The 26,764-nt window shown below is 38.9% G+C and overlaps 1 protein-coding gene across 3 annotated transcripts in view; it reads left to right on the top strand.

Annotated features, from left to right (window-relative positions):
• Positions 1-26,764, top strand: part of PTPRR (protein tyrosine phosphatase receptor type R) — a 292,671-nt gene that overhangs the window by 34,149 nt on the left and 231,758 nt on the right. For all 3 annotated transcript variants that reach the window (XM_004457451.4, XM_071218951.1, XM_004457452.4), the window contains exon 2: positions 262-557. In XM_004457451.4, the coding sequence (XP_004457508.2) occupies positions 262-557 (296 nt within the window). The remainder of the gene's footprint in view (positions 1-261; positions 558-26,764) is intronic.

Raw genomic sequence — 26,764 nt, 5'->3', positions numbered from 1 at the left:
TATTAGAATGCCTGAGAAGTGAGGACTTTTTCAAGCTGTGTCTACTTCTCTCCACCCACAGCCTCTGATAGGCCTCTACACCACCAGGCATGTTTAGCTATTTGGGATGATGAAACCAGGAAAAAGGATGGAGCCTAATGACCTAAATTCTTCACAAGTCTTAACGCCTCTTAAGAAAGGATAATTCTCTTTATCAGACGTTACCACCAATTTTGCTGAATAATGTCTTTGACTTCTATTTCTGCTTCTTCCCTCTTTCAGGGTGCTTTTCAGGAAATGATGATCATGTTTTTGCAATTCATCAGAAGAGTGGGAAACCAGTATTCATTTATCACCATTCACAAAGTATTGAGAAGAGCCTGGATATAACCCCACAGAAGATATATAAGCATAAATACCATTCCTCTTCCCAAACTCAAATAAGCAAACACAACCAAATTGTTAATTCAGCATTTCCTAGACCTGCATATGACCCATCTCTCAATCTGTTGGCCATGGCTAGTCAAGATCTTGAAGTGGAAAATCTTCCAATCCCTGCAGCAAATGTAATTGTGGTGGTAAGTATTAACTTTATTTGATGCTGATGCTCTCCTTTGTTTGATGCTTGAAAAATTAATGGTGAATGGTTATCACTGGATCACAGTGGTTATTTATTTCAGCAATTCTTAGCCTTTGATATTTGTCTTTGTTACTTATTATCTGTTTACTTCTTCTTGATTATAAGACCCTTTACATCAGAGACCTTTTTTGTATCCTCTCTGAATAGTACAGTACATGGTACATAGAAACTGTTTAATACATATTTGAATTTAAAAATTGTTTTAGGAGGGGGTTAAAGTTACAGTGGATCATATCCTGAACTGAGTCTATTGTCTTCTGCGATAATTTGTTCTAAGCAAATAGGCCTCAGTTTCTATTTATTTGCACTAATTGAAGATAATCTGGTCACAAGAATCAAATTGTAATAGATGAAGACATAGTTGAAAAGGTGGAGGTGGTTTAGGGAAAGGGTAGTCTTCTCTCACTGGAGTAAATAAGATGGTCTGGGAGTAATTGATGAGTAATGTACCTAGTATTGCTGAAAAAGCATTACCTTTTATTAACGAGGAGATGCAATATTCCCATTGCTTATTTTTAGTGTATGTGACCCAGGCCAGAGGTTCCCAAGTTGTGAGATATCATTGTTGAAATACATAGATTGATGCCCTGTTTGGGCTGTGTCCCTCTCAAGTTTAAAATTGCAATAGGAGGGTCCACATTAAAAGTACAAATCAGTAGCTAAATGACTGTGATTGCATTTTTTCCAAAAAATATAATCAAATGCATTGACTTTTGATTCAGTGAAACTGTATTTGCATTTGGCAACCTCTCTATGCCCAAATTGCAATTAAATTCAATAAGCTTCTTTTCCTTTTCTTTATTTTTTTAACCTACTATATATAGGACACTTTACTCGGCATTGAAGATCCATTCACTGATTTGGGAGGGTACATCTCTGAACTATATTTTATTTTTTAATAATTAATTTTTTATTTCTAATTAATTTTTTATTTCTAAAGAAGCTTTAGATTACATAAATGTTACATTAAAAATATAAGGGATTCCATATGCCCCACTCCCTCCCATTCCCATGCTTTCCACATTAACATCCTTCATTAGTGTGGTACATTTGTTATAACTGATGAACTCATATTGTAGCATTGCTACTAACCATAGATTATAGCTTACATTATAGTTTACACTTTGTCTCACACAATTTTGTAAGTTATGACAAAATATACAATAGTTTGTATCTGTCACTGCAATGTCATGCAGGACATATCCAGTGTCTTGAAAATGGCCCCATATTATAACTATTCTTCCCTCTCCCATCCCTCAGAACCTCTGGTGGCCACTGCCTTTACACCAATGATAAGAGTTCTTCCATTGCTAAAATAATAATAGGTCTATTGTAGAATAATAAGTCTACTTTAGTCCATTGTTCATTCCCCAATCTTGAGGATTTGGGGATGGTGATGCCCACTCTGCTTCTAATTGAGAGGGGACTTAGACCCCATTGAGCAGATGGATGGGCTGCCTTGCTTGCAGTTGCAGACACTCTCTGTTCCTTGGGATGGGCGTTGTCCATCATCTCCTTGTTAGTTGTCCTAGGTGAGTCCAATGAACTGGAAAGTTGGTGTTGTAACTCTGCTGAAATTCAGGGCTTAATTGGCACATGGATGGACTAAAGAGTTTTATTTCAACTAGCATACATTGAGTATTTGGTCCAGTATATGGTCCAGACATCATTTGGGGTACCTGGAAATAGAGATGAATTAAATGGTGGTGTTGGTGTTGCTTGGGAAATGTCTGGGGGATTGTCAATAATTCAGTAAAAATCATGAATTGAGAACACAAAATGAGGTTTACTTAAGAATAAATATGTGGGTCATTTGGCCTCCTGAAATACTTGAACAAGTTTCCTGCATTTATAAGAACAGGTGTTCTGAAGGTGAAAGTCATGTACTCTGTCAGTTCAGTGAAGAGAAATGATGTTAATGACATCACTGTATTGGATATGCCTGTGCTAATCTGGGGCTCATGGGAACTATTTCATCTAGTGACTATCATATACCCATAATTATCAACTCTTAAAGTCATTGTGAATTACATTTCTAAAGGTTTGGGCTATCTTGTAATGCAATGTACTGTATCATTAATTTAATATTATGGAGGATAAAAGGCATCAGTGAGGAATTCTCCTGGCAAGTCATTTAACTTTTAGTTTATTTGCCATTTGGAGGTTCATGGAGAAGCTGTGGTTTTCTTCTGGATAATGGTTATACAGACGCAATAGTGATTTTGCTGCATTAACCTTCCCTAACCTCTCTTGATCTTGTGCCTAAACATGCTGTGGCTTATAACACTCCATAGTATTAATGTTTCCTGTAATCCACTTACATTACTTATGCACATGGTGATTTAGTAGGAAAACCAGGGAAGTGAGGTTATTTTAAAAAATAAATCAATAATGCTAAACTTGCTTTAAAAGCCAAGGGGTGACATGCAATCAAATACCAGTTGGTTTGAAGGTCCATTTTACCCAGGCAAGGGATTTAATAATGGAGCATAGGCGATACAGAGAAGATATTCTGAGGTAGCTGAATGACTTTGATGGAATAATTGATGTGTGTTTGTGTGTCGGGTGTGCATCTATTAAACACACACATCAATGCCAGCCTTATTGCTTGAGGAATATGACAGTAGTACTAAGAATTCTTTCGTGGCTTAATTTATACCAAAATGAACAGTGTTAATGAGCATAAGTTTCTCGAAGTAGGGAAATCATTGGAATTTTTCCAGCAAAGGTAAAAAGCCATCCTATGGACAACTCCAAAAATTTATATATAACTTCTAAGGCTTCCTAATTCAGAGAAAGGGATAACATTGTTTTCTTACTGTATTTTTCTCTTCCTTTTGTTTCTGACATCATTAAGATATTGAGTTTTAGAATGAGAAATTTAACAGGGACATGAAAGATACATGTGTCCCTCCTCCCTTACTGATTCCCAATTCCCACCACAAAGAATTTCACAAGAGCATTTGTCTACAAATGAGATTTTTTTCCCTTTTCATCTTTCTTTTATAATCAGGAAAATCTGTAGTTTATTTATTCCAAGGAGAAGACAGCACAATTAGCATGTTTATCCTAAAGACTGCTAATTATGTTTGTGATGCTCAATTAAGATGCTGCTATTAGGATTTCTATACAAGTAGGATATAGAGAGAATTTGAATGGCTTCAAGGTCAATGCTGTGGGCATAATCTAAAAAAAATGACTTCAGCCAAATATATGCTAGAAATTGTGTAGATGTCTTCACTGGTTCACCAGGGTATCCATCAGGACATAAGGCTACACCACCAGGGAGGAGAAAGCCCAGGGATGAATGGAGGTGGCAGAGTGGAAGCAGCTAGGGACCTTTCCAGTTCAGCAGTAGGTTGCTGAACAAAGAATGTGCTAGTCTGTATAAAATTTGGAAAAAAAAAATGTGTTTTAGGAAGGCCTTGGAATATAAAGGGTGGTTTTATTTCAAGGCCAGTGAAATGGGCATAGAAATGAGGAGTTTGTGCCCTACTCTTTAGGATGGACTTGGGGGAAGAGAAATAAAGAAAAGAAAGAGGAAGAAATGGGGAAGGTGGAAGAAGAAGGAAGAGAGGAAAAAGGAGGAAAAAGAGGGATGGGAAGTAGAAGAAAAGTGAAAGAAAGATATAGAAGCAGTTCTTGGGGCAGTGGAAGGACTTCTGTGAGCATATTAGAAGATAAAGAGGAATTTCCAGGAGCCTAAGATGGTCTCTGTGAAATTCCTAAAATCCTATAGTTCTTGCTGTGCTCATCACTAATGCAAATATTCTATTTCTTTCTCTCTCTCTCTCTCTCTGACACAAAACATTCCTTGCAAATATGTTTTTACCATATAGTTGATTTCGAGAAATTATTAAAGCCAAACTCTCTAGATAACTCTGATTTTAATTACACCCTGAACTCTGTTTTACATCTTGGGTCTGCTGGTGATAAGTTTTTGAGTTTTAATTTAGAGGTAAAATAGATAATCCTTTGGTACAATTTGAAGAGCTTTGAAAGACCAGACTTCTCATCACCTTGCCACAGTAAATAAAGTATGTAGTATTTAGTGTGTTGTGTAATGTGAATGAATTATTGTTGGGCAGTTTTTTAGTAGACAAGTTTTTACTAAGACACAATTATCCCTGCAAGGAGCAATGAGAATATTGGCTTATGATGGGGTTTCAGGAATGTGATTCTTGTACAGAATGGTTGACAAAGGTCGTACGCTAAAGTCTCCCACAGTGCCTGAAATAGGCAACAAATTCCTTTTGACAGGAGTAAGTTAAGGTGCTTAAACTGAACTATGTCCTGAAACCCAGGCTAGTTGCCAAAGAGAAGGACCATGTTTTAATGCAATCTATTAAAACCCATGATACTGTGTCCCAAGAAAGTCTCACTATTTTATAAATCACTGCAGTCTGTCTACATCTTGATTGTGAGTGCTTATATGGCAATGAACAACAAGGCTATGGGTGAAACAGATGCTGTAGCAGTCTGATTAAGATATTGATTTTTATGAATTCCAAAAATAGATATTGGATTATGTTTATAATGTGGTCTGTACCTGGGTGTGATTAAGCTATTATTAGGGCTTTGATTGGGCCACATCATTAGGGCATTGAGACTTCACCCCTTGGTGGGTGGGGACTCACAGATAAAAGGCATGGCAAAGAACAGAATTGTGAGGTTTTTGATGTTGGAGTTTCTGATGTTGGAGCTTGATGCTGAAGCCTTGAGCTGGAGCCCCAGGAAGTAAGATCACAGAGGAAAGAGAAGCAAGCCCCAAGAAGAGAGGAACGCTGAGCCCAGGAAGAAGCAAGCCCTGGGAAAAAAGTAGTCTTGAACCCAGAAAGAAGCAAGATCCTGGAAGGGAGGAACCCAGGAAGCCTGAATCCTCACAGTTGTTGGCAGCCATCTTGCTCCAACACATGAAAATAGACTTTGGTGAGGGAAGTAACTTATGCTTATGACCTGGTATCTGTAAGCTCCTACCCCAAATAAATACCCTCTATAAAAACCAACCAACTTATGGTTTTTCTCATCAACACCCCTTTGGCTGACTAATACAGGTGCCTGTGCTCACTCCTGAGCTAAGTAACTTGCTCATGGTGGGTAAAATCAGAAAGTGTGATTCCCATGCAGTCTTTGAGAAAATTATGGTTTACCATATAACAAGGGCATTCTAGGTCAAAACAGTAAACACCTAGTCCAAAATGCTAAATAGATGAAAAACACTTGACTACTGTAATGTTGGATGTGACTCAAATGCCCTTCGATGCCCTTTATTGTAGTCCTGTGACACTTATCTCAAGTTCCTAAAGAGAATGAGTATAAAAGCCTGAGAGAACAAATCTAATTTAAAAGATACAATGCAAGGAGTTCAGTTAAAAAAAAATACACAAAGTTACCAATGGAAAAGGAGATATCATAGAAAGACCAAGTCCATATAAGAAATTTTAAAATGACAAAGGCAGCATCGCAGATGAATGGGAAAAGATGATTCACAGATGGTGCTAGCACAATTGGATAGATATTTGGCAAAGAAAAACTATGATAGTAATAAGCAATATTCATTTTGTGCAAAGAGCATGCTAATCACTGTACAAATATTGCCTCACTTAATCAGTACAACAGACCTATAAGATAGCAACCATTCTCTCCACTTTATCCTTTTTCCTTTCTTTCCCTTATAAACTACTATAACACATCCTGCTAACTAGTCACTCTGTACCCATCCTTGCCCATTTTTTGTCAGAGTGATGTGTGGAGAAAGTTTAAATCAGATCAAAACAACCACACACACACACACACACTCACACTCACGCTCTCCACTGCCTTCCCATTGCCATAGTGATAAAATTCAAATAACTCACCATGGCCTACCTGATCCTGCATCATTGGGATAAAAGATTCCCATGACCCTTTCCTGTAGAATCTGATTATATAGTTCTAAGACGAGTCATAGAAATAGGGGCATTCAACACGTACTCGGGAAGATTCCTTAGTTTTAAGAAGTTTGGGGAGCACTGCACATGGCATCGCCTATCCCAGTATCTCTGGGCTCATCTCCTATCACCTGGCTTGTTCCTGCCTCCTCTGCCTCCATGCTAATGGTCTGCTTCCTCTCTGCCTCTCAGCAGGGGACCTGTTCCTGCTCAGATAGTTTGCAGTTGCTATGCCCTGTCTGGAATGTACTTCCTCCTAAACTCTGCGTCTAGCACATAATGGAGGCTCAAAAATATTTTTAAATTAGTGAATTAATGCCAAGTAACAAAATGCCATTGTTTCTGGATACCAAGGTTATGAATAATCTTTAAATTGGATTATTTTTACCTTAGTTATAATTGTTTTTCCACTTCTTTCTTCACTTTACTAAATTTTCAAGCAAGAACTTGGACACTTTCTAGTAGCAACTTTCAAAACTAAAAATGTGAACATACAAAACATTTCAACATACTGTGTCACTGAAAGAAAGAGGGAGAGCCCTCCTGCACCCTAGCCAGAGCAACACCCTACTTAAAACTACAGCTTCCAGAGACATTTATAGCCTCCTTTCTGCTTTATTTTTCTTTTTTTTTTTTTTTATGCCAGCAACTTTTTATTGTTTTATCATATATACAATTCATATTTTCCCATATTAACTACTTTCAAGTATAAAATTCAGTGGTAGCACTTATGATGATGTGGTATTTTTTTCTCTTTATTCTCCATCCAGAACATAAAGGATTTTTCTATTTTGCTCACTATTATATTTCCAGTACCTAGAACAGTATCTGGATCATACTAGGAGAGCAATAAATATTGATCTTGATGAATTAATGCCAAAAGAAACCCAACCTAGAATTGTATAATTAAATGACTGGTGCATCTTATTTTTGAAAAATATGATATATTTTAATACTTCGTTAACTTAGGGATGGATGAGTAGGTACATGAATGGTGTAGTAGTGGTCTCCAAGATGGGTCTCCAGGGACCCTTGTTTTTTCCTACAGTCTCTCCCCCAGTGAATCAGAGCTGACTTGTGAGGCAAATAGAATACTACAAAATTGAGAGAGTGAGACTGCCAAGACTAGGACATAAAAGGCATTGCAGCTTCAGCCTGGGCCTTTGGGATCATTCATTCTGACAGAAGCCAGCCAGGATATTGTGAGGACACTCAGGCATCCCAGTGGAAATGCCTGCATAGAGAGCAAATGAGGTTTGAAGTTTTCTCCCAACAACCAGCACCAACCTGATGTCAGGCCAGAGAGCTACAGTGAAAACAGAGACCCCAACGCCAGTCAAGTCTTCAGAGGACTTCCACCTGGGCAAGATCTGATGGCAACCACATGAAAGAACTCTGAAACAGAGCTGCCCAGCCAAGCTACCCATGGATGCCTGACCACAGAAGTTGGAAAGATACATGATGAATGTTGTGGGCTTTATTTTGCAACTAAGTTTTGGGATATTTTGTTATATGGTAAAAGATCATGAATACAAATGAATAGAAGCTATGCAGAGATGAGATGAAGAGAAGAAGGGGAAGAAAGGTAATTGGTTGCTAATACAGTGGAGCCCTGAGTTCTTCTATTTCTTTTAATATAGTTAAGGGAGTTGGCTGCTCTGGCTCTGCCTGGACTGTTCCTCTCTCGGATCTTGACAATCTTATGTGTGGACTGTTCTATCTCCTATGCATTTAATTATCACTGCATGCCCCATGTCGACAGTCACAGAAAAGTCCTTAAGCTTTGCTCATTCTCCTTCAAATGTTCTGGGTTTATTGCTCTGAAAGGTATACTCCTTCTAGGAGACTCTGGAAAATTCAGGGGCACTGATTTGCAAGTTTATTTATTGGACTTTTTTTTTTACCAATATACTTCTATCAGGATACTTTCTGTCTCAAGTAAAGAAAATCCAACACAAACTGGCTTAAACACTATAGATATAGTAATGACTTCTATATCTGAGAAGTCCAGTGGTAGGAAAGACTTCGGGCACAATTTGCTCAGAAGTTCACAGTGTCATCAGGACTACAGGCTAATTTCTTGCTATTTTCCTCCATGTATTGGCTTTGCACTCAAGATGATTCCTTCCAGGAAACAATGTGGCTACCAGAATCTTCTGGGGCTACACACTTCTTTCACAGCCCCTGGAAAAAAAGAACTTTCATTCCCCAAATTAGACAAACATTCTGGGCTCCTTTCTAAGCCAATTTAGAACATGAGTCCAAGTCAGAATCTCATCTCTGTAACAAGGGAGATGGGATTATGTTAATTTTCCTAGGCTAATAAGAGCCACTCCTGGATTTGGGAGTTAGCTCAAGACCACTCAATACCATACTGACTGGTTCCTGTTAGAAAGCAGGAATGGATGACTGCTTGGGATTCACTCAACAGTGTCCACTGCATTTTAGCATATCCTGCTTGTTAGTCTCTGTTATCTCTGCTGGTTGGTCCCCCCTTGTACTCTGCAGTGAGGCAATGGATGTTTTTTTTTTTTTAAGATATATTTATTTATTTATTTATTTTTCTCCCCTTCCCCTGCCCCTGCCCCCATTGTCTGTTCTCTGTGTCTATTGGCTGCATGTTCTTTTTTGTCCGCTTCTATTGTTGTCAGCGGCACGGGAATCTGTGTTTCTTTTTGTTGCGTCATCTTGTTGTGTCAGCATTCCATGTGTGCAGCACCATTCCTGGGCAGACTGCACTTTCTTTCACACTGGGCGGCTCTCCTTACGGGGCACACTCCTTGCGCATGGGGCTCCCCTATGCGGGGGACACCCCTGCATGTCAGGGCACTCTTTGCACGCATCAGCACTGCACCTGGGCCAGCTCCACACAGGTCAAGGAGGACCGGGGTTTGAACCGCGGACCTCCCACGTGGTAGACGGACGCCCTAACCACTGGGCCAAATCTGCTTCCCGCAATGGATGTTTTAAACTCAACCTGTGGTGCTCAGAGACGTATTCACCAAATGCAATGAATGTCTCATGATGATGGAGGAGGTTATTGTTATGGGGGGAGGAGTGGGGTGAGGGGGGTGGGAGGTATATGGGGACCTCATATTTTTTTAATGGAACATTAAAAAAAAAGACAAAAAAAAAATCAAAAAAATAAACTCAACCTGGTGGGAAGAGTTATCTATTCCTCAGAATCTGGACTGGAAAGGAAACTCCAGCCTACAGAGCTAAAGCCCCCTATGAGATACAAAGGGAAAAGCACCTCAGCATCAGTGTAAAGGCATCAAATACTATTTAAAGCAATTCATGTTCAATATCAAAAGACTACATTGCCTGAGTATTTATTTAATTTGATTCTAACAACCACCCCTTGGGGATAGTCAGGGAGCTGCTATTTTCCTCACTTTACAGAGGAGGTAAGAGAGATTCAGCAAATCCAAATGACTTGCCCAAGGCCAGAAAGCTGGTGGGAGATTTAGTCTTGGAACCTAGGGTTCCTGACTCTCAGTATAGCATTCAGCTATCCTATTAGCTCCATTGAGGAAGGGCTTAAGGTCGCTAGAGGTTGCTGTGTAAACTGGCCATGAGGGGCAAGTAGAGGTAACCAGGGACAAGAATGGAGTCTGAGGGTGAGCCTGGGAACTGACCTCAGTCAATGATTAGGCTCTTTTTAGAAGATGTTGGAAGCCTCTTATATGTAAAATTAAATGATGGTCTAGTCTTCTGCTTTGCTACCAGGTTGAAGGCTATCCTGAAAGCATATCTCAGGAAAAATCTGCCACACAGGCAAACTTTTATTTAGCTAGCATGTACAGAATCAGTTAAGCAAACTATTTTATAAAGTCCATGAAGTTTTCACCCTCTGTCCTTTTATGTTCTGACAGAACCTTACAAAGTGTGGCCACTCATCTCAATTTGCCCAGAACTTTCCTGGTTTTAGCACTGAAAGTCCCAAGCCCTAAGAACCCCCTTCTCCTGGGCAAAGCAGTATCGTTGTTCACCCTAACTAACATTGCTTGAATTGTTCACTTGAGACTGATGTGTTAATATTCTAGCAGCAGGAGTGAGTTAACCCCAGATAAAAAATCCCCTCACAAGTATCTTCATGGTACAGAACTACTTAGATGTGCACCATTTAGAAGGGTATAGGCTACTGGAACCCTATATTCTACACTGTTCAAAGATGTTGGGAATAATAAGGAAATATAGTTTTAGCAACTAGTAGCTTCCTCTTTGAAATGCGGGCTTCTGATTAGAGTCCTTCAAATGCCAATTAACCATCTCTGGAGTGTGTATTTCTGATTAGGGTACTTCAAATGCTAACTAAAAACCAGGATGGTATAGATTAAAACTAGCTAACACATCTCAATATCAAGCTCTCTATGCTGAGAGATTCTAAAGTAAACTGGAAATGTAGCAGTGAGTGCAGAATCAGGGTTGCAAGAAAAGGTCAAGATTAGTCTTGGAGGAGCCAAAACTGTTGTCAGATGGGAGGGTGAGGAGTTGGGTTGAAAATGGAAAACAAATTCCAAGGTCAGATTCTGGTACATGGGAGAAAGAAAAGAAGGCCTTGACATTTCAGCAATAAATAGGGCCCAAAAGCCTGGAGTTGTTTTTTATTGATCAGTGGACTTCGGTTCTTTGCGCAGATGGATTTTACAGAAGAATCAAGGTAAATAAGCACTGGCTCCCCACATCCTATCCATCCTTCAAGACCCAGTTTAAATTCCACTTCCACAGTGAGACATCTTGTGGCAACTCCAACCATCACTCATATCCTTTTCACACAAAATTTTAAGGCACTTTTGCACTTAAATTACCTATTATCATATGGTCTCCTTTTATATTTTATCTCCCCACATAGAGCAGAAATTCCGTGAAAAAATAAAACTATATTTTATACATACATAATCTCTCAATCATGAATACAAAGTGGCTAGGCAATGAATATTTGGTGATTGCTTAATTAACTCCCAGGATTCAAGATCATTTGACTTGATTTAACCTCTGATATCTGCCATGTCCTAATATGGTAGTACATTTGTTAAAACAATCAAATATGTACATCTTTCTCTTGATTCTCAAAAAAATGTAGTTTGATCTTAGAAACTGCTTTTCTATCTACCTTGCAATAGGCGGTTTTTTTTCCTATAGAACTTACCATCTCTGTCGTATTGGATTTGTCTGTGTATTAGTTATCAATTATTACCTAACAAATTAACTCAAAACTTAGCAGCTTAAAATGACAAATATTTATTTGGAATTTCTGAAGGTCAGGAATCTGGGAGTAGCTCAGCCGTGTTGTTCTGGCTTAGAGGTTGCTGCAGTCAAGCTGTCAGCTGCAGTCTCTGAATACTTGACCAGGGCTGAAGGATTCACTTCCAAGCTCATTCATTTAGCTCTTGGCAGATGGGAGAGTGAGGAGTTACTCACCATGTGGCCACTTCAATAGTGAAACACAGCATGGCTTCTCCCAGAGCAAGTAATCAGAGAGAGAGAGAGTGAGAGAGGTGCCACACTATCTTTTACAGCCTAGCCTCAAATACATACACTGTCATTTCTACTTTATTCATCAGGGAAAAATCACTAATTCTAGAACACACTCAACAGGAGGGAAGTATATAAGAATGTGAATACCAGGAGGCAGAAATCATGGGGGAAAGTGATGTTTAGGCTAATGTGTCAACTCGGCCAGCTAATGGTGCCCATTTGTTTGGTCAAGCAAATACTGGGCTAATTCTAATACAAGGGCATTTCATGGACTTTAATCATCAGTGATTTGATTGCATAGGTAGCTGGTTACATTTACAATCAACTGAGGAGATTGCTTTCATCAATGAGTGATGTCTCATCCAATTAGTTGAAGGTCTTAAAAGGAGAAGTGATTTCAGCACTCAGAGAGAGAGTCCCCTTCTCTCCCATCTGCCAAGAGCTAAATGAATGGGCTTGGAAGTGAATCCTTCAGCCCTGGTCAAGTATTCAGAGATGCCAGTGTCTCTGGGAGGAATTCAATGAGGACCTTTATCTGAGTCCCATGCTTGCAGCCTGCCCTACAGAATTTGTACTTGTGCATCTACACAGTTGTGTGAAACGATTTCATAAAATCTCATACTGCTTACAGATATCTCATGTCAATTATGTTTCCCTAGAGATTCCTGACTAATACAGCTTGGTACCAGGAATAGTTCTTGGGAAGTAGAATCTTAAAAATGAGATTTCTCATTGTTTCTGGGATTTTTTAAATTGACTCTCTATTTTCATTAGATTCCAGGGCACTAATGACTCCCTTTCCAAAAATCAAGAGGCCAATGATAGTTCATGACATGAGTTGGCAATAGAGATATGGAAAATATCACCACTGAATATGACTCTGTCCATGCTTATTAGAGGCAAAGATCTGGGTGAGAGTGTTCCTAATACTTTAAAAGAGTTTTGTGGAGTTAAAAGGTACAGATTGGCTGGCTGTTCCTAAATATACTGAATACAGTTACAAAAGAAATGGATGAGCTGAAGGCTTCAAATTTGCAACTTAAGCACATAAATGATGTGAAAGTTTCTATGTATCCTATGAAAGAAAGTCTTGCTCTGTACAGCCACAAACTTAAGATCTCTGAAAAACAGACTCAGATTCTTATTGTACAAGTAGCAGAGTTACTAAGGAAACTAAAATGCCTTGCAGGGTGTCAGTTGTTTAAGTAAGTGCATTGATTGGAAAGGAGTAGAATCTTGAGGATTGGGATGGAGATATATGGGTTGATGATGATGGCAGTGGGAACATTGAAACCCTAAATTTTGCTGAGACTTTACCAGATAAACCTGTAAAGTTCAGTCCTGAGGAGACCACCTGTGTCAAGCTTGCACCACCCAACTTCTAGCCTGTCCCAAGGAATCCTGATCTCTTCCCCACCCTGAAGAGAAAACCACCCTACCTCAATCCTGCACTACCCAAACTCCAGCCTGCCCGAAGTAGTCCTAACTTCCTCCCTGCCCCAAGGAAACTATTACCTAACCTCCACCCTGCCTGATGAATCTAAGCTCCACCTGAAGAGATTAGACCTGTCTCACCCAACAAAACTGCAAGGGAGTGCCCTAAAGTAATTGACCTGCAAGACTTTTCTAATGCTTCTCCTTAGCCATCCCCACCACCCCAAATCTCTTTCTGACCTATAACTAGACTGAGTCAAAGCAAACCCCAAAAGATGAAGTACAAAGTGTGATCCATGAGGAAGTACACTATACTCTGAAAGAACTGCATGAGGTTTCCAACTTATATAGGTGGAAATGAGGGGAATAGGTATGGGAATGGATATTAAGAGTTTGGGATAATAGAGAAAGGAACATAAAGTTAGATGGAGCTGAATTTATTGATATGGTCCTACTAAGCAGAGATTCTGGATTTAGTGTTGTAGATCGAGGGTTTAGAAAGGGCTGTAACAATTTGATCAGGTGGCTGGTTGAAACATGGACTAAAAGATGACCTACAATGCCTGAGGTCAAGATTACCTGATTTACCCTGGTATATTGTAGACGAGGGGATCCAAAGGTTTAGAGAGATTGGAATACTATAATGGATTTACAATTTAAGACCTGCCCACACTCCTCAGGAATGTCCAAAGGACACACCTTTCACCAGGACTGTGAAGAATGTATTTGTGAGACTAACTCTATCTTCCCTGAAGAGCTTTGAGGATAATCTTCTTTGTAGGTCAGATATTATTGTAGGAACTGCTGTTATAGAACTAGAATCCTTAAACACTATGGGGATGATAGGATCTTGGGCTAGCAGAAGCCAAGTAGCAGCACTTAATTGCCAAAGACAAGATGGGCATGGCTAACAAAATGAAAGACAAACTCAAAGCAGCAATCAAAAGAGTCTGAGTTGCATAAACCTATGAGGTTAACTAATAGACCATGGGGTACTGAGATTTAAAATGGCACAGCAGTCTACTAAATTTTCCTACTTGATCTGTATATGCAGAAGACTTCTATATTGAGTGAACAAAACCCTAACTTAAATTACAGAAACAGAGAGGCATGAACCTTTAATCAATTCCCAGACTTGAGATAGTTTACAGACCCAGAGCCCATTGAATGTGGGAAAGGCCAATTCCCCTTGGGGAAAAATCCTGTTACACTGCCACAAATTTATATGTTAAGCTTGTTCACAAAGAGACCTATGGTCATTTACCAGTGTAATAGTGCATTTGGGAAAAAGGAAATGACCAGACATTTCAGGGATTATTAGACAATAGTTCAGAAGTGACACTAATTCCAAGAGACCCAAAACATCACTATGGTCCAACAGTCAGAGTAGAGGCTTATGGAGGTCAGGTGGTTGATGAAGTTTTAGCTCAGGCCCATCTCACAGTGGGTCCAGTGGATCCCAGATCCATTCTATGGTTATTTCCCTAGTTCCAGAATGCATAGTTGGAATAGACATACTCAGCAACTGGCAGGATACCTGACTTGTGCAGTGAAAGCTTTTATAGTAGGAGAGGCCAAGTGGAAATCACTAGAACTGCCCTTACCTAGCAAAACAGTAAATAAAATGCAATAATGGGGAAATTAATGGAAGATGGCATCAGGTTAGACAGGCAGGGCTCAACTCTCACAAAAAGAATGGAGAAAGAGACAAAAGCTGTCTGAAGGACCTGCTTTGGGGTTCAGCAGACCGGGACTGTGCTTCACAAGTCCCAGGAAGGTAAGAGACAAAAATACAAAGAGTCTGAATCTACAAATGTGAGTTACCAAACCCCCATGCTAGCTGGGTAGAGTTCCCCTCTCCCACCCCTAAGATATTTAGTTGGAGTAAAACCCTGAGCTCACTGCAGCTGACTGAGAGGGAAACAGACATCTTCTTTCCTGTCAGCTGTTACAAGGGAAAAGGGAGGGTGAGTTAGGAGGCTTTCTTCAGTGAATTCAGCCAGCAGAGCCCGCTTTGACTCTCAGCTTTGACCAGACCAACACACAGGAAAATGGAGTTTGAAACACCTCTGTGGAAAGGTGTGCCGACAAAAGCCATCTGCTGGCTGGTCTGAAAATTACATGGACAATAACTGTTTTTCATTATCACTTCACACCTATTAGAATGACCACTGTTTAAAAAACGAGAAACTCTACATGTTGAAGAGGATGGAGAGATAGGAACACTTACTCACTGTTGGTGGGAATGTGGAATACAGCCACTGTGGAGGACTGTTTGGCAGTTCCTAAGGAAGTTGAATATAGACTTACCATGTGACCTGGCAATACCATTGTTAGGTATATACCCAGAAGAACTGAGAGCAGTGAGATGAATAGACATCTGCACACCAATGTTCATAGCAGTATCATTTACTATTACAGTTAAAAGTTGGAAACAACCCAGATGCCCATCAACAGGTGAATGGATAAACAAATTGTGGAGTACACACATGATGGAATGTTTTGCATTGGTAAGAAGAAATAAAGTCATGAAGTATATGACAATATGGATGAACCTGGAGGACATTATGCTAAAACCAGAAACAAAAGGACAAATACTGTATGATAGTGCTATTATGAACTAAATATATTATGTAAACTCATGGAATTAATAATTAGAATATAAGTCACCAGAAAATAGAAGGAGGGTAGGGAATGGAAAACTGATAGTTAATCTGTGCAGAATTTGTTGAAAGATTGTTTGTAAATCTTTGCAAATGAATGAAAATAGTGAGAACACATCACAGTGCTTGCGATTGGCAGAGCTATTATATAGGTATGACAGTGATTGTAAGGGAAAACCTAAGCACATTTATATTACTACAGGGAGAGCTAAAAAATATAACATGGGACTTATAACATAGTGAAACCTCATGTAAAATATGAATATGGGTGATATAGCATATATTACTATTTTTATAAAATATAAATACAAATAAGCTAAAGAAAAGGAAACAGAATAGTAGCTATGTACAGTAGGGGAAGCACAGAGAGATTGAGAGGAGATGAGTTTTGTTTGCTTGTTTCATTTTTGTTTATTATTACTATTATTAATACTGGAATAATGAAAATGCTCAAAAATAATTGAAATGAATGCACAACTATGTGATTATACTAAATACCATTGATTATGTGCTTTGGATAGGTTTATGCTTTATTCATATGTATCAAGAAAATTGATTTCTTTAAAAAATTAAATTAAAATAATTTAATCAAATCAATACTAGATTCCTGGAGTGATTGCTGAGATCAGTGCTACCATCAAGGATTTGAAAGATGCAGGGATGGTAATTCCCACCATATCCCCATTCAACTCCTGTTTGTCTCCCCATTTAACTCCCATTTTAGTCTGTGCAGAAAACAGATGGATCTTGGAGGATTATTATAAAGAGAAGCAGGTTGTGACTCCAATTGCAGCTGTTATTCCAGATGTGTATTATTGCTTGAAGAAATCAACACATACCTTGGTACCTGTCGATATTGATTTAGCAAATGCTTTTATTCTCAATTCTCATTAGTAAGGACCACCAGAAACAGTTTCCTTTCAGCTAGCAAGGACAGCAATATACCTTCACTGTCCTACCTCAGGGGTATATCAGCTCTCCAGCCCTATGTCATAATATTGTCTGCAGGAACCTTGATTGTCTCTCCTCCCACAAGACAACATACTGGTCCCTTATAGTAATGATATCATACTTTTTGGATCTAGTGAGCAAGAACTAGCAATTATTCTAGATTTTTTGGAAAGGCATTTGCATGAGAGAGGATGGGAGATTAATCCGACAAAAATACAGGGGCCTTCCACCTTGGTAAAATTTCTAGGTGTCCAGTGGTGTGAGGCATGTCAAGATAACCCTTCTTAAGTGGAGGATAAGCTATTGCATCCGCCCCCCACCCCCCACCCTACTTCCAAAAAAGAAGCGCAATGCTTAGTTGACGTCTTCAGATTTTGGAGACAACATATTCTTCATTTGGGTGTGCTACTCCAGCCAATTTACCAAGTGACAAGAAAAGCTGCTAGTTTTGAGTGGGAACTGGAACAAGAGGAGGCTCTGTGACAGGTCCAGGCTGCTGTGCAAGCTGCACTACCACTTGGGCCATATGAACCAGCAGATCCAATCGTGCTGGGGGTGTCAGTGGCAAGTAGAGATTCCTTCTGGAGACTTTGGCAGGCATCTATAGGAGAATCACAATGCAGAACTTTAGGACTTGGAGCAAAACTCTGCAATCCTCTGCAGATAACTACTCTCTTTTTGAAAAACAGGTTTTGGTCTCCTACTGGGCCTTAGTAGAGACTGAATGTTTAACCATGGGCCGCCAAGTTACCATGAGACCTGAGTTGCCTATCATGAGGTCGGTATTATCTGATCGACCAAACCATAAAGTTGGGTGTGCACAGCAACCCTCCAGCATAAAGTGGAAGTGGTATATATGAGATCCAGCTCAAGCAGGTCCTGAAGGCACAAGTAAGTTACATGAGGAAGTGGCCCAAATGCCGCTGGTCACCACTCCTTCCACATTACCTTTTCTTTCCCAGCTCACAGATGTGACTTCTTAGGGAGTTCCTCACAATCAGTTGACCAAGGAAGAAAAAATTGGGGCCTGATTTACAGATGGTTCTGCATGATACTCAGGTACCATGCAAAAGCAGACAGTTTCAGCACTACTTCCCCTTTCCCGTATATCCCTGAAGGACAGTGGTGAGGGCAAATTCTCCTAGTGGACATAACTTCGAGCAAGGCACCAAGTAATTCATTTTGCTTGGAAGGAGAAGTGGCCAGAGGTGTGTTTGTACACTGATTCATGAGCTTTTGTGAATGGTTTGGCTTCTGGTCAGGGATGTGGAAGGAACATGATTGGAAAATTGGTGACAAAAAGGTCTGGGGAAGAGATATGTGGCTAGGTCTTTCTGAGTGGGCAAATAACATGAAAATATTTGTGTCCCAAATGAATTCTCACCAGAGGTGACTGCAGCAGAGGAAGATTTTAATAATCAAGTGGATAAGATGACCCATTCTGTGGCTAGCCTCTTTCCCCAGCCACTCCTATCATTACCCAATGGGCTCATGAACAAAGTGATAATGGGGTAGGGATAGAGCTTATGCATGGGCTCAGCAACATGAACTTCCCTTCACTAAGGCCAAGTGGGCTACTGCCACACTGAGTGCCCAATCTGCCAGCTGCAGAGACCCACACTCAGCCCCAGTATGGCACCATTCCTCGAGGCGATCAGCCTGCTACCTGGTGGCAGGTTGATTACACTGGACCACTTCCATCATGAAAGGAGCAGCAATTTGTTCTAATTGGAATAGATACATACTCTGGATATGTGTTTGCCCTCCCTGCACGTAATTCTTCTTCCAAAACTACCATCCGTGGACTTACCAAATATCTTATCCATTGCCATAGTATTACACAAAGCATTACTTCTTATCAAGGAACCCCCTTCACAGCAAATGATGTGTGGAAATGTGTACACGCTCATGAAACTCACTGGTCTTGCCATGTTCTCCCTCATCCCGAAGCACATGGATTGACTGAGTGATGGAATGCGCTTTTGAATACTCAATTACGGTGCCAACTAGGTAGAAAAATCTTGCAGGGTTGGAGCAAAGTTCTCCTGAAGACTCGGTATGTTCTAAATCAGCTTCCACTCTGTGGTTCTGTTTTTCCCATAGGCAGGATTCATAGGTCCAGGAATTAAGGGATAGAAATGGGAGTAGTACCACTCTCTATTACCCCTAGTGAGGCACAAGAAAAATTTTTGCTTCCTGTTCCTGCAATCTTAAGCTCTGATGGTCTACAGGTCTTAGTTCCAAGAAGAGGAGTGCTTCCACCAAGGAACACAAGAATGATTCCATTGAACCAGAAGCTAAGGCTACCACCTGGCCACTTTAAGCTTCTCATGCTTCTGAACCAACAGGCAAAGAAGAGAGCTGTGCTGTCTGGGGTGATTGGTCATGACTGTCAAGGGGAAATAGGACTGCACCTAACCAATGGAGGTAAAGAAGAGTTTGTCTGGAATACAGGAGGTCCCCTAGGTCATTTCTTAGTACTACCATGCCCTGTGACTAAAAGCAATGGAAAATTGTAACAATCCAATCCAGGCAGGACTAATAATAGCCCCAAATTTTCAGGAATTAAAGTTTGGGTCACTCCATCAGGCAAAGAACCATGGGCTTCTGATGTGCTTGCTGAGGGTAGAGGGAACATGGATTGGGTAGAAGAAGAAGGTATTGATAAATACTTACCTCTACCATATGATCAGTTACAGAAATGAGGACTGTAATGGTCATGAATACTTCTTCCTTGTTTTGTTATGATTATGTTAGTATATGTATGTAAAATGAATATCTTTGTTTTCTTTCCTATCCTTTCCCCTTATCATATGATATAATTTGTATTAGTTTCATATCATAGTATTTAACGATGTCAAGTTCAGAGTGAATATTAGGAGGCAGATGTGGCTCAGGTGATTGGGCTCCCATCTTCCATATGGGAGGTCCCGGGTTTGATTCCCAGGGTCTCCTGGTGAAGGCAAGTTGGCCTGTGCTGCAGCAGAGAGCTGATGGCAGACAGTGAGCACAAACAACAAGGGGGGGGGGGAGAATAAATTAAATTAAATTAAATTAACATATCTTTAAAAAAAAAGAGTGAATATTACCCAAAGACTCACACCCTATTCTGGAGGGACTCAGTGTGTTTCTGTTTGTATGCAGGACAGCTGAGTATTGTTAGGCAGGGGGAAGAAAAGAAATAAATATATATCTGTTATTATTTTTTTTTTCAGAGACTAAAGATGGTTTAGTGATGTGTATGGCCGCCAAGTTGACAAGGAGTGAACTGTGATGGTTAGACTAATATACCAACTCGGCCAGGTAGTGGTCCCAGTTGTTTGGTCAAGCAAGCACTGAGCTAATTTTAATACAAGGACATTTCATGGACTTTAATCATCAGTGAGTTGATTGCATGGGTGACTGGTTACATCTACAATCAACTGAGGAGATTGCCATCATCTTTGAGTGATGTCTCATCCAATCAGTTGAAGGCCTTAGAAGGGGAAATGATTTCAGCATTCAGAGAGAGAATTCCCATCTCTACTTTGGACAGCTAGCAACTCTTGGGGCATTCAATGAGGAACTTCATTTGAGTCCCTGGCTTGCAGCCTGCCCTACAGAATCTATACTTGTGCATCCCCATGGTCATGTGAGACAATTTCATAAAATCTCATACTATTTACACATATCTTCTGTCAGTTCTCTTTCCCTAGAGAACCTTGGCTATACAGGGACCAGCTTGGAGGCTGCCTACCAGGATCTCTAAAGCAAAATTGAGGAAACTTTATTTACTTATTTATTTATTTTTAGCTTTGTTGGCTATTTACACCTTTATTTTTTTCCTATTGTGGATCTATTTAATTTTTCTTTTTCTTTTTCTTTTTTTTTTTTGCTGCAATTCTAAATTGCCACCAATGTAGTGGCTTAAAACAACACAGATTCATTACTATTCAATTCTGGTGGTCAGAGATCCAAAATCACTTCCCTGAGCTAAAGTGTCAGCAGTCAGGTCCCTTCTGTAAGCTCTGGGGGAGAATTTGTTCACTTGCCATTTCCAGCTTCTAGAGGCTGCCTGCATTCCTTGATTCATGGCCCCTACCTCCATCTTCAAAGACATTGATACAGCATCTTCAAAACTCTCTCTGACTCTGACCTACCTCCTCCCTCTTTCACTTACAAGGACCCTTATGATTACACTGGACCCACCTGAATAATACAGGCTAATCTGCCCATCTCAAATTCTTAGTTTAATCACATTTGCAAAGTTCCTTTGGCCATGTAAAGTAACAAATTCCCAGGTTCCAGGGATTAGGACCTGGGCATTTTGAGAGCACCATTATTCTGCCTGCCACAGCCTCTACCTGTGAACTTCAAGAAAGTAGCTGTGTGCTGAAATCTTATAACAAATTTTATCATGTATAATAATAGTGGGAGAAAGTTGAATTGTCCATAAGAAACTTCCAAGTTTCAAAAGAACTTCATGATTACATATCATTATCCCCAAGTGACAGATGAATAAATCAAGACCCCAAATCAGTAGCTTTCTCCAGATTAATGAGTTTTGGAAGCAGAATTCAAATTCAAATTTGTCTGGCTTCAAAACTCATACATTTTTAATTATACTATAAGTCATTTTAGTTTTCTTTGGAAAGCATTGTAAATTTAACTTTATGAATTACATTTATTTAATTAAATGATATTATAATTTGCATTTTCTGAAAACACACTCATTGAAGGCTAGATGTTGATGTTGAAACCAAAGGAATATTGAAGTAGATAAAAGATCCACTATAGTCATTCCACAAATAAAAATTGAAAAATGAACAATACTGTCCATTTAGATTTTATTTTTAAGAAAAATCTAGAAAAAGAAGTTTTCAAATCTATTTCAAAAGTTTGGTTAAATTTTTGACCAACCTACTAAGAACTTTACTTGATAGAACATAAAATACTTGCTATTAAATGATAAACTTTTCTTGTGTAATCACCTTTTGTTTTTATCCCCAATATTTGCATTTTTGCTGCAATTCTAAATTACCACCAATGTAGTGGCTTAAAACAACACAGATTCATTACCATTCAATTCTGGTGGTCAGAGATTCAAAATCACTTCCCTAAGCTAAAGTGGCAGCACTTTAGCTTCGTGCTTAGATTTCCCTAGATATTATTTTCTCCCTGCAAAATAGTCTTGAAGTAGAAATCTCATTCGTTAGCTTGGCATCCTGACAGTCACAACTGTCACCATCTGCTGCTTTTCTCCATTTCTAGCTACTAAAGCAGCAAGGATGATGCAGGAACACATTTTGGAAATGCTAGAGGTTATGCTAAGGCAATGTCTACGTGATGTTGCAACACTGGACCACTCAGTACATCTGCTTGTTTGGGATCATGTAGACTCAACATTAGGATGACTGAACTCTTGAGAGAAGTAGTTTAATGGATTATGTACTAGAGACAATAATCCATTAAACTGTGTAGTACATTGACTATCCTTGTGTAAAGAGAATAATTTACTAATACTTTGTCCTGATTCTAAAAGCATTACATTTTCACAGAGATATAGAATATTTAGAAAATATAGAGAAGAAAAGGAAATAAAAATAATCCTTACTTGTTAGATAACAACTGTTAAATAACACTGTTAATAACTTTTTGTCTTATTTTAATAGACAAATTTCACCCTTTTGACCACATTCAATATCAAATTGATATATATATATCTAGTCTTTCATAGGTATGCATGTACACATTTTTCTGCAAAAACATGAAATCGATGTACATAAGGTTTTGTCATTTTTACCTAATATATATTAAGGACACTTTTCAATGTCATTAAATAAGCTACACAGCATCATTTTTAAGAGTTGCTAAAAATTCTATTGTATAATAGATTTTACACACTATGTGCTCACTTATATGCACAATATAGTCAATGATTTAAGGCAGCTAATCCTGAGAAGGAGGAATAATGTTGAATATGCCAGAAATAATATTCATTTTTCATTGCAATTAATCAGTTATTGTTGAGATAATTTGTTGAGCCCATCTTAGGGGAAGCTACCTTCTTTATAAACACTATTTTATATGTAATTATAATATGGGATCTAATTTTTTTCACTTGATCGAAGTGTATATTTCATCGACCTTAAATCTTAATAAGGTAACTATTTAAGCAATCAGAGAAGTAAAAAAGACCAAAAAATGGATTTTCTGTTAAGAAAATACAAAATGTTCCATTTCAAGACTTTTATTTAAGAAAAAGTCCTCTTGAATATTTTTCTTTATGTTGGAGCCCTGAAAAAAATCTTTTAGGAAATCCAAAATTTCAATAGTAATGTAAAAAACATTAAAATGTGGGCCTATAGAAGATCAGGTCTTTCTCTAAAACTTACCTTTGGTTTTCCAGTTTTTTAGGAACTGTTTTCTTATACCCTCTGAAAGGGACTGGGGCCTACTTTCTTTCCTTCCATTTTTATCTAATTCCCTCAAATCATAAATACCTATAAATTGTGCTTACAATTTGTAATATACAATCTTTTTTTTTTAAGATTTATTTATTTATTTATTTCTCTCCCCTTCCCCCCCACCCCAGTTGTCTCTTCTCTGTGTCTATTTGCTGTGTCTTCTTTGTCCGCTTCTGTTGTTGTTAGCGGCATGGGAATCTGTGTTTCTTTTTGTTGCATCATCTTGCTGTGTCAGCTCTCTGTGTGTGCGGCACCATTCCTGGGCAGGCTGCACTTTCTTTCGCGCTGGGCAGCTCTCCTTACTGGGCGCATTCCTTGCGTGTGGGGCTCCCCTATGCGGGGGACATCACTGCGTGACAGGGCACTCCTTGCGCGCATCAGCACTGCACCTGGGCCAGCTCCACACAGGTCAAGGAGGCCCGGGGTTTGAACCACAGACCTCCCATGTGGTAGATGGATGCCCTAACCACTGGGCAAGGTCCACTCCTGTAATATACAATCTTTTCACTTTAAAATCAAACTGTTAATTGATAATCAGATGTCCTTCCTGGACATCTGGCCCTGCCCATTTACAATGCGATTGGCACCATTTAAAAAATTCCTGAGTTCTTTAAAGGTAATCCTATGACTCAGATAGTAGAAACAATTTGTTCCTTTATTCTTGGTTTTGGAACACATAGGTACTAAAATCTCAGGAAGGCTCTCTTCCTGGGTAAAGTTGTAAAACCTGTTCATGATGCCAGTGAGTCCAGAATGTGGGCAGTTCAAGAACAGAGTTGAAGATTTGGGAAATATCCATCTACCTAAGTATGATAGGTAATATTGTGCGAATGTGTGAGTGGAAGAGAGAATAAAGTCTTAAAAAAATAAAAAAGAACAAGTGGATGAAGTACAGGCCTATAAGACTACTTTAGAGAAGGGACAGATGGAAATTGCAGGCCTTTACTGTATAAATTCTTCTGATAATCTTGACTTCTCTTAAAACATCCAAGCCCAATATTAGATTATCATGCCAATCAAAGAATGCAAGACTTTGCTTCTAGGTGCTTCCTAACCCTTTTGGTTGATTCTCCTGAGGGTATAAAATACCCCAGATCTAGCTACCAGTTTGGGTTAAAGCCCTAGGCCTTTCATTGAACTTAGTACATGACATTTCTTAAATGCTTGAACCAAAAAAAGAGGAGAAAGTCTGCAGACCTGAAAGAGAGAGTTGGAGGGGAATACAGAGGAATTAGTGAGATGAGCCAAAGCTTTAGCCTTAGCTGTGTGTCAATGTGTTGTTATTAAGATATTGTCTATATTAGGTAATTGGCTTACCAGAAAAATGATAACGTGGGGGAAATGTTGTGAGTGGCTAGATATAGCTATAGAAGAATATAGTGTAGTAAAGTACAAGGGTTCAAATTCCTGCTATACCCCTTTTAACTGTTATGTGACCTTGGGTAATACTGTTTGTGTTCCATTACTTTAAAATAGGAGGAGTAAAAGCACCCACTCATAGACCTATGGAGATCCAATGAGAAAACACATCCAATATACTTATGTAGTGCCCAGTTTTTGGGCACTATGCCCAGCATACTGACCATACTCAATAAATAATACTGACATAAGTAGCAGTCGAAGTAGGGAACTGGTGAAGGATTTAGGATATAGATTCCTTCTATTTATCAAAACTAGGAATGGAGTCCAGAGAAATTAGGTATCCCCAATAATAGGTGAAGGCATAAGCAGACACAATAGGTCTTAAAGGAAATACCTCCAAGGCTAGGCCAGTGCAGATGCTGAATGAAAGAACTTCTAGATTTGCAATCTCTTTACTTTTTCTTGGCGAGGATCAGATTTCAGTTTGGTTCTTGGAGTTTGGAGACAGAGCTGTGGATGCTGGAGCTAAATGGCCCAGCCAAGAGCATGACAGAATAAAAACCATAGAGCCAAGTTAAAGAAGATTGGTCATAGATTTATCAGTATAAAACCAATGCCAAATGAAGCAACATAACACAAAGGTTTTATAACAATGGTGTCACCATAACTACCAATATTTTAGAACGGGAAACAATAGGGGAAACTTGCATTTCCCCATTCTTCAGTTAATTAAAATGACAATATCCTTTCCTTTTACTTTGTATATGAATGACTATTTCAAATATATGTGCTTCTTCCCAATGTTAAATCTGTCCATTGTGGTAGAAATGTAAAATGTGTGTTGTCATCTGAGTCAGTTGTTATTGCCCTTTCATAAAGGAGTTTGATCAGAATCTTGAACTTTAGACATTTAACAAATTTTATTTCTAAAATGTGAAAGCATAAACCAGCCAGCCTTCATACTCCCAAGTCATTTCTTTTTTTTACATATCTACCATATTTGGACCATTTGAGTCCAGAAAAATGAGAAATTTTCGTATTTAATCTTTTAACTGAAGCAATAAGTTAGCAAAAGATAACTTCAAAGGCAAAAAGACCCGCTTTCAAAAATAGATCATACATTTATGGGCAGTTTCTAATATTATGGGAAGATATATGATTGTGAGGCGTGTTTGCCCTCCTTTTTGGAAATGGCCATCATGTAATGAAAATACCAAGAGAGCCTGAAGGATTTAGAGAACACTGAGGATATGCATCAGGACAATCTTTTTCCTGGGTTTACTGGACTGCATTTACTAATGTTGTTCAATATCTTGGGCTTCTGTGTGTGCGCATATATCTATGGCTCAAGAAGTCACCTAATTGTCTGCTCACATTGCTAACCTAGTAAAGCTGCATTATTTAAGAATTTGATTATTTTCCCTGACTGGAAACATGGCAACTAGAATTAAGGAGTTAACCAGAACAAGTATATGTTGCTTCTTTGTGCTTTGATCCATGATGTTGGTTCCTTCTTTTTCTTTTTCAAGCTTTTCTGCCTTTTAAATAGAAAATAATAGGCAACAAACAAGAAAGTCTATATAGAACCAGCTTCTAGGCAAATCCTTTGGGAGTGGATTTAAAAAATCACTTTTTGTGTTTCATCATGGGCCACAAGTGATTTTGTCATCTATATTTTAACTATAATTTCTAAAATTATATGATCAAATTAATAAAATACAGTCTGTATCAGACTGAATTATGAAAAATAGGAACAAAGTTATAGGAAAACAATACATTTATGGTGATAAATAGCACAATTCATGGAGACTGGAGAAGAATATGTGAGCGATATCTGTAAGGAACTATGAATAAGGAAGGGCAGCTGAATTCCCAGAC

The sequence above is a fragment of the Dasypus novemcinctus genome, chromosome 12, assembly GCF_030445035.2.
Source record: "Dasypus novemcinctus isolate mDasNov1 chromosome 12, mDasNov1.1.hap2, whole genome shotgun sequence".
In the NCBI taxonomy this organism is placed as follows: Eukaryota; Metazoa; Chordata; class Mammalia; order Cingulata; family Dasypodidae; genus Dasypus; species Dasypus novemcinctus.
Note: the sequence above shows the minus strand (reverse complement) of the source record. Positions and strands in the feature narration are given on the sequence as shown.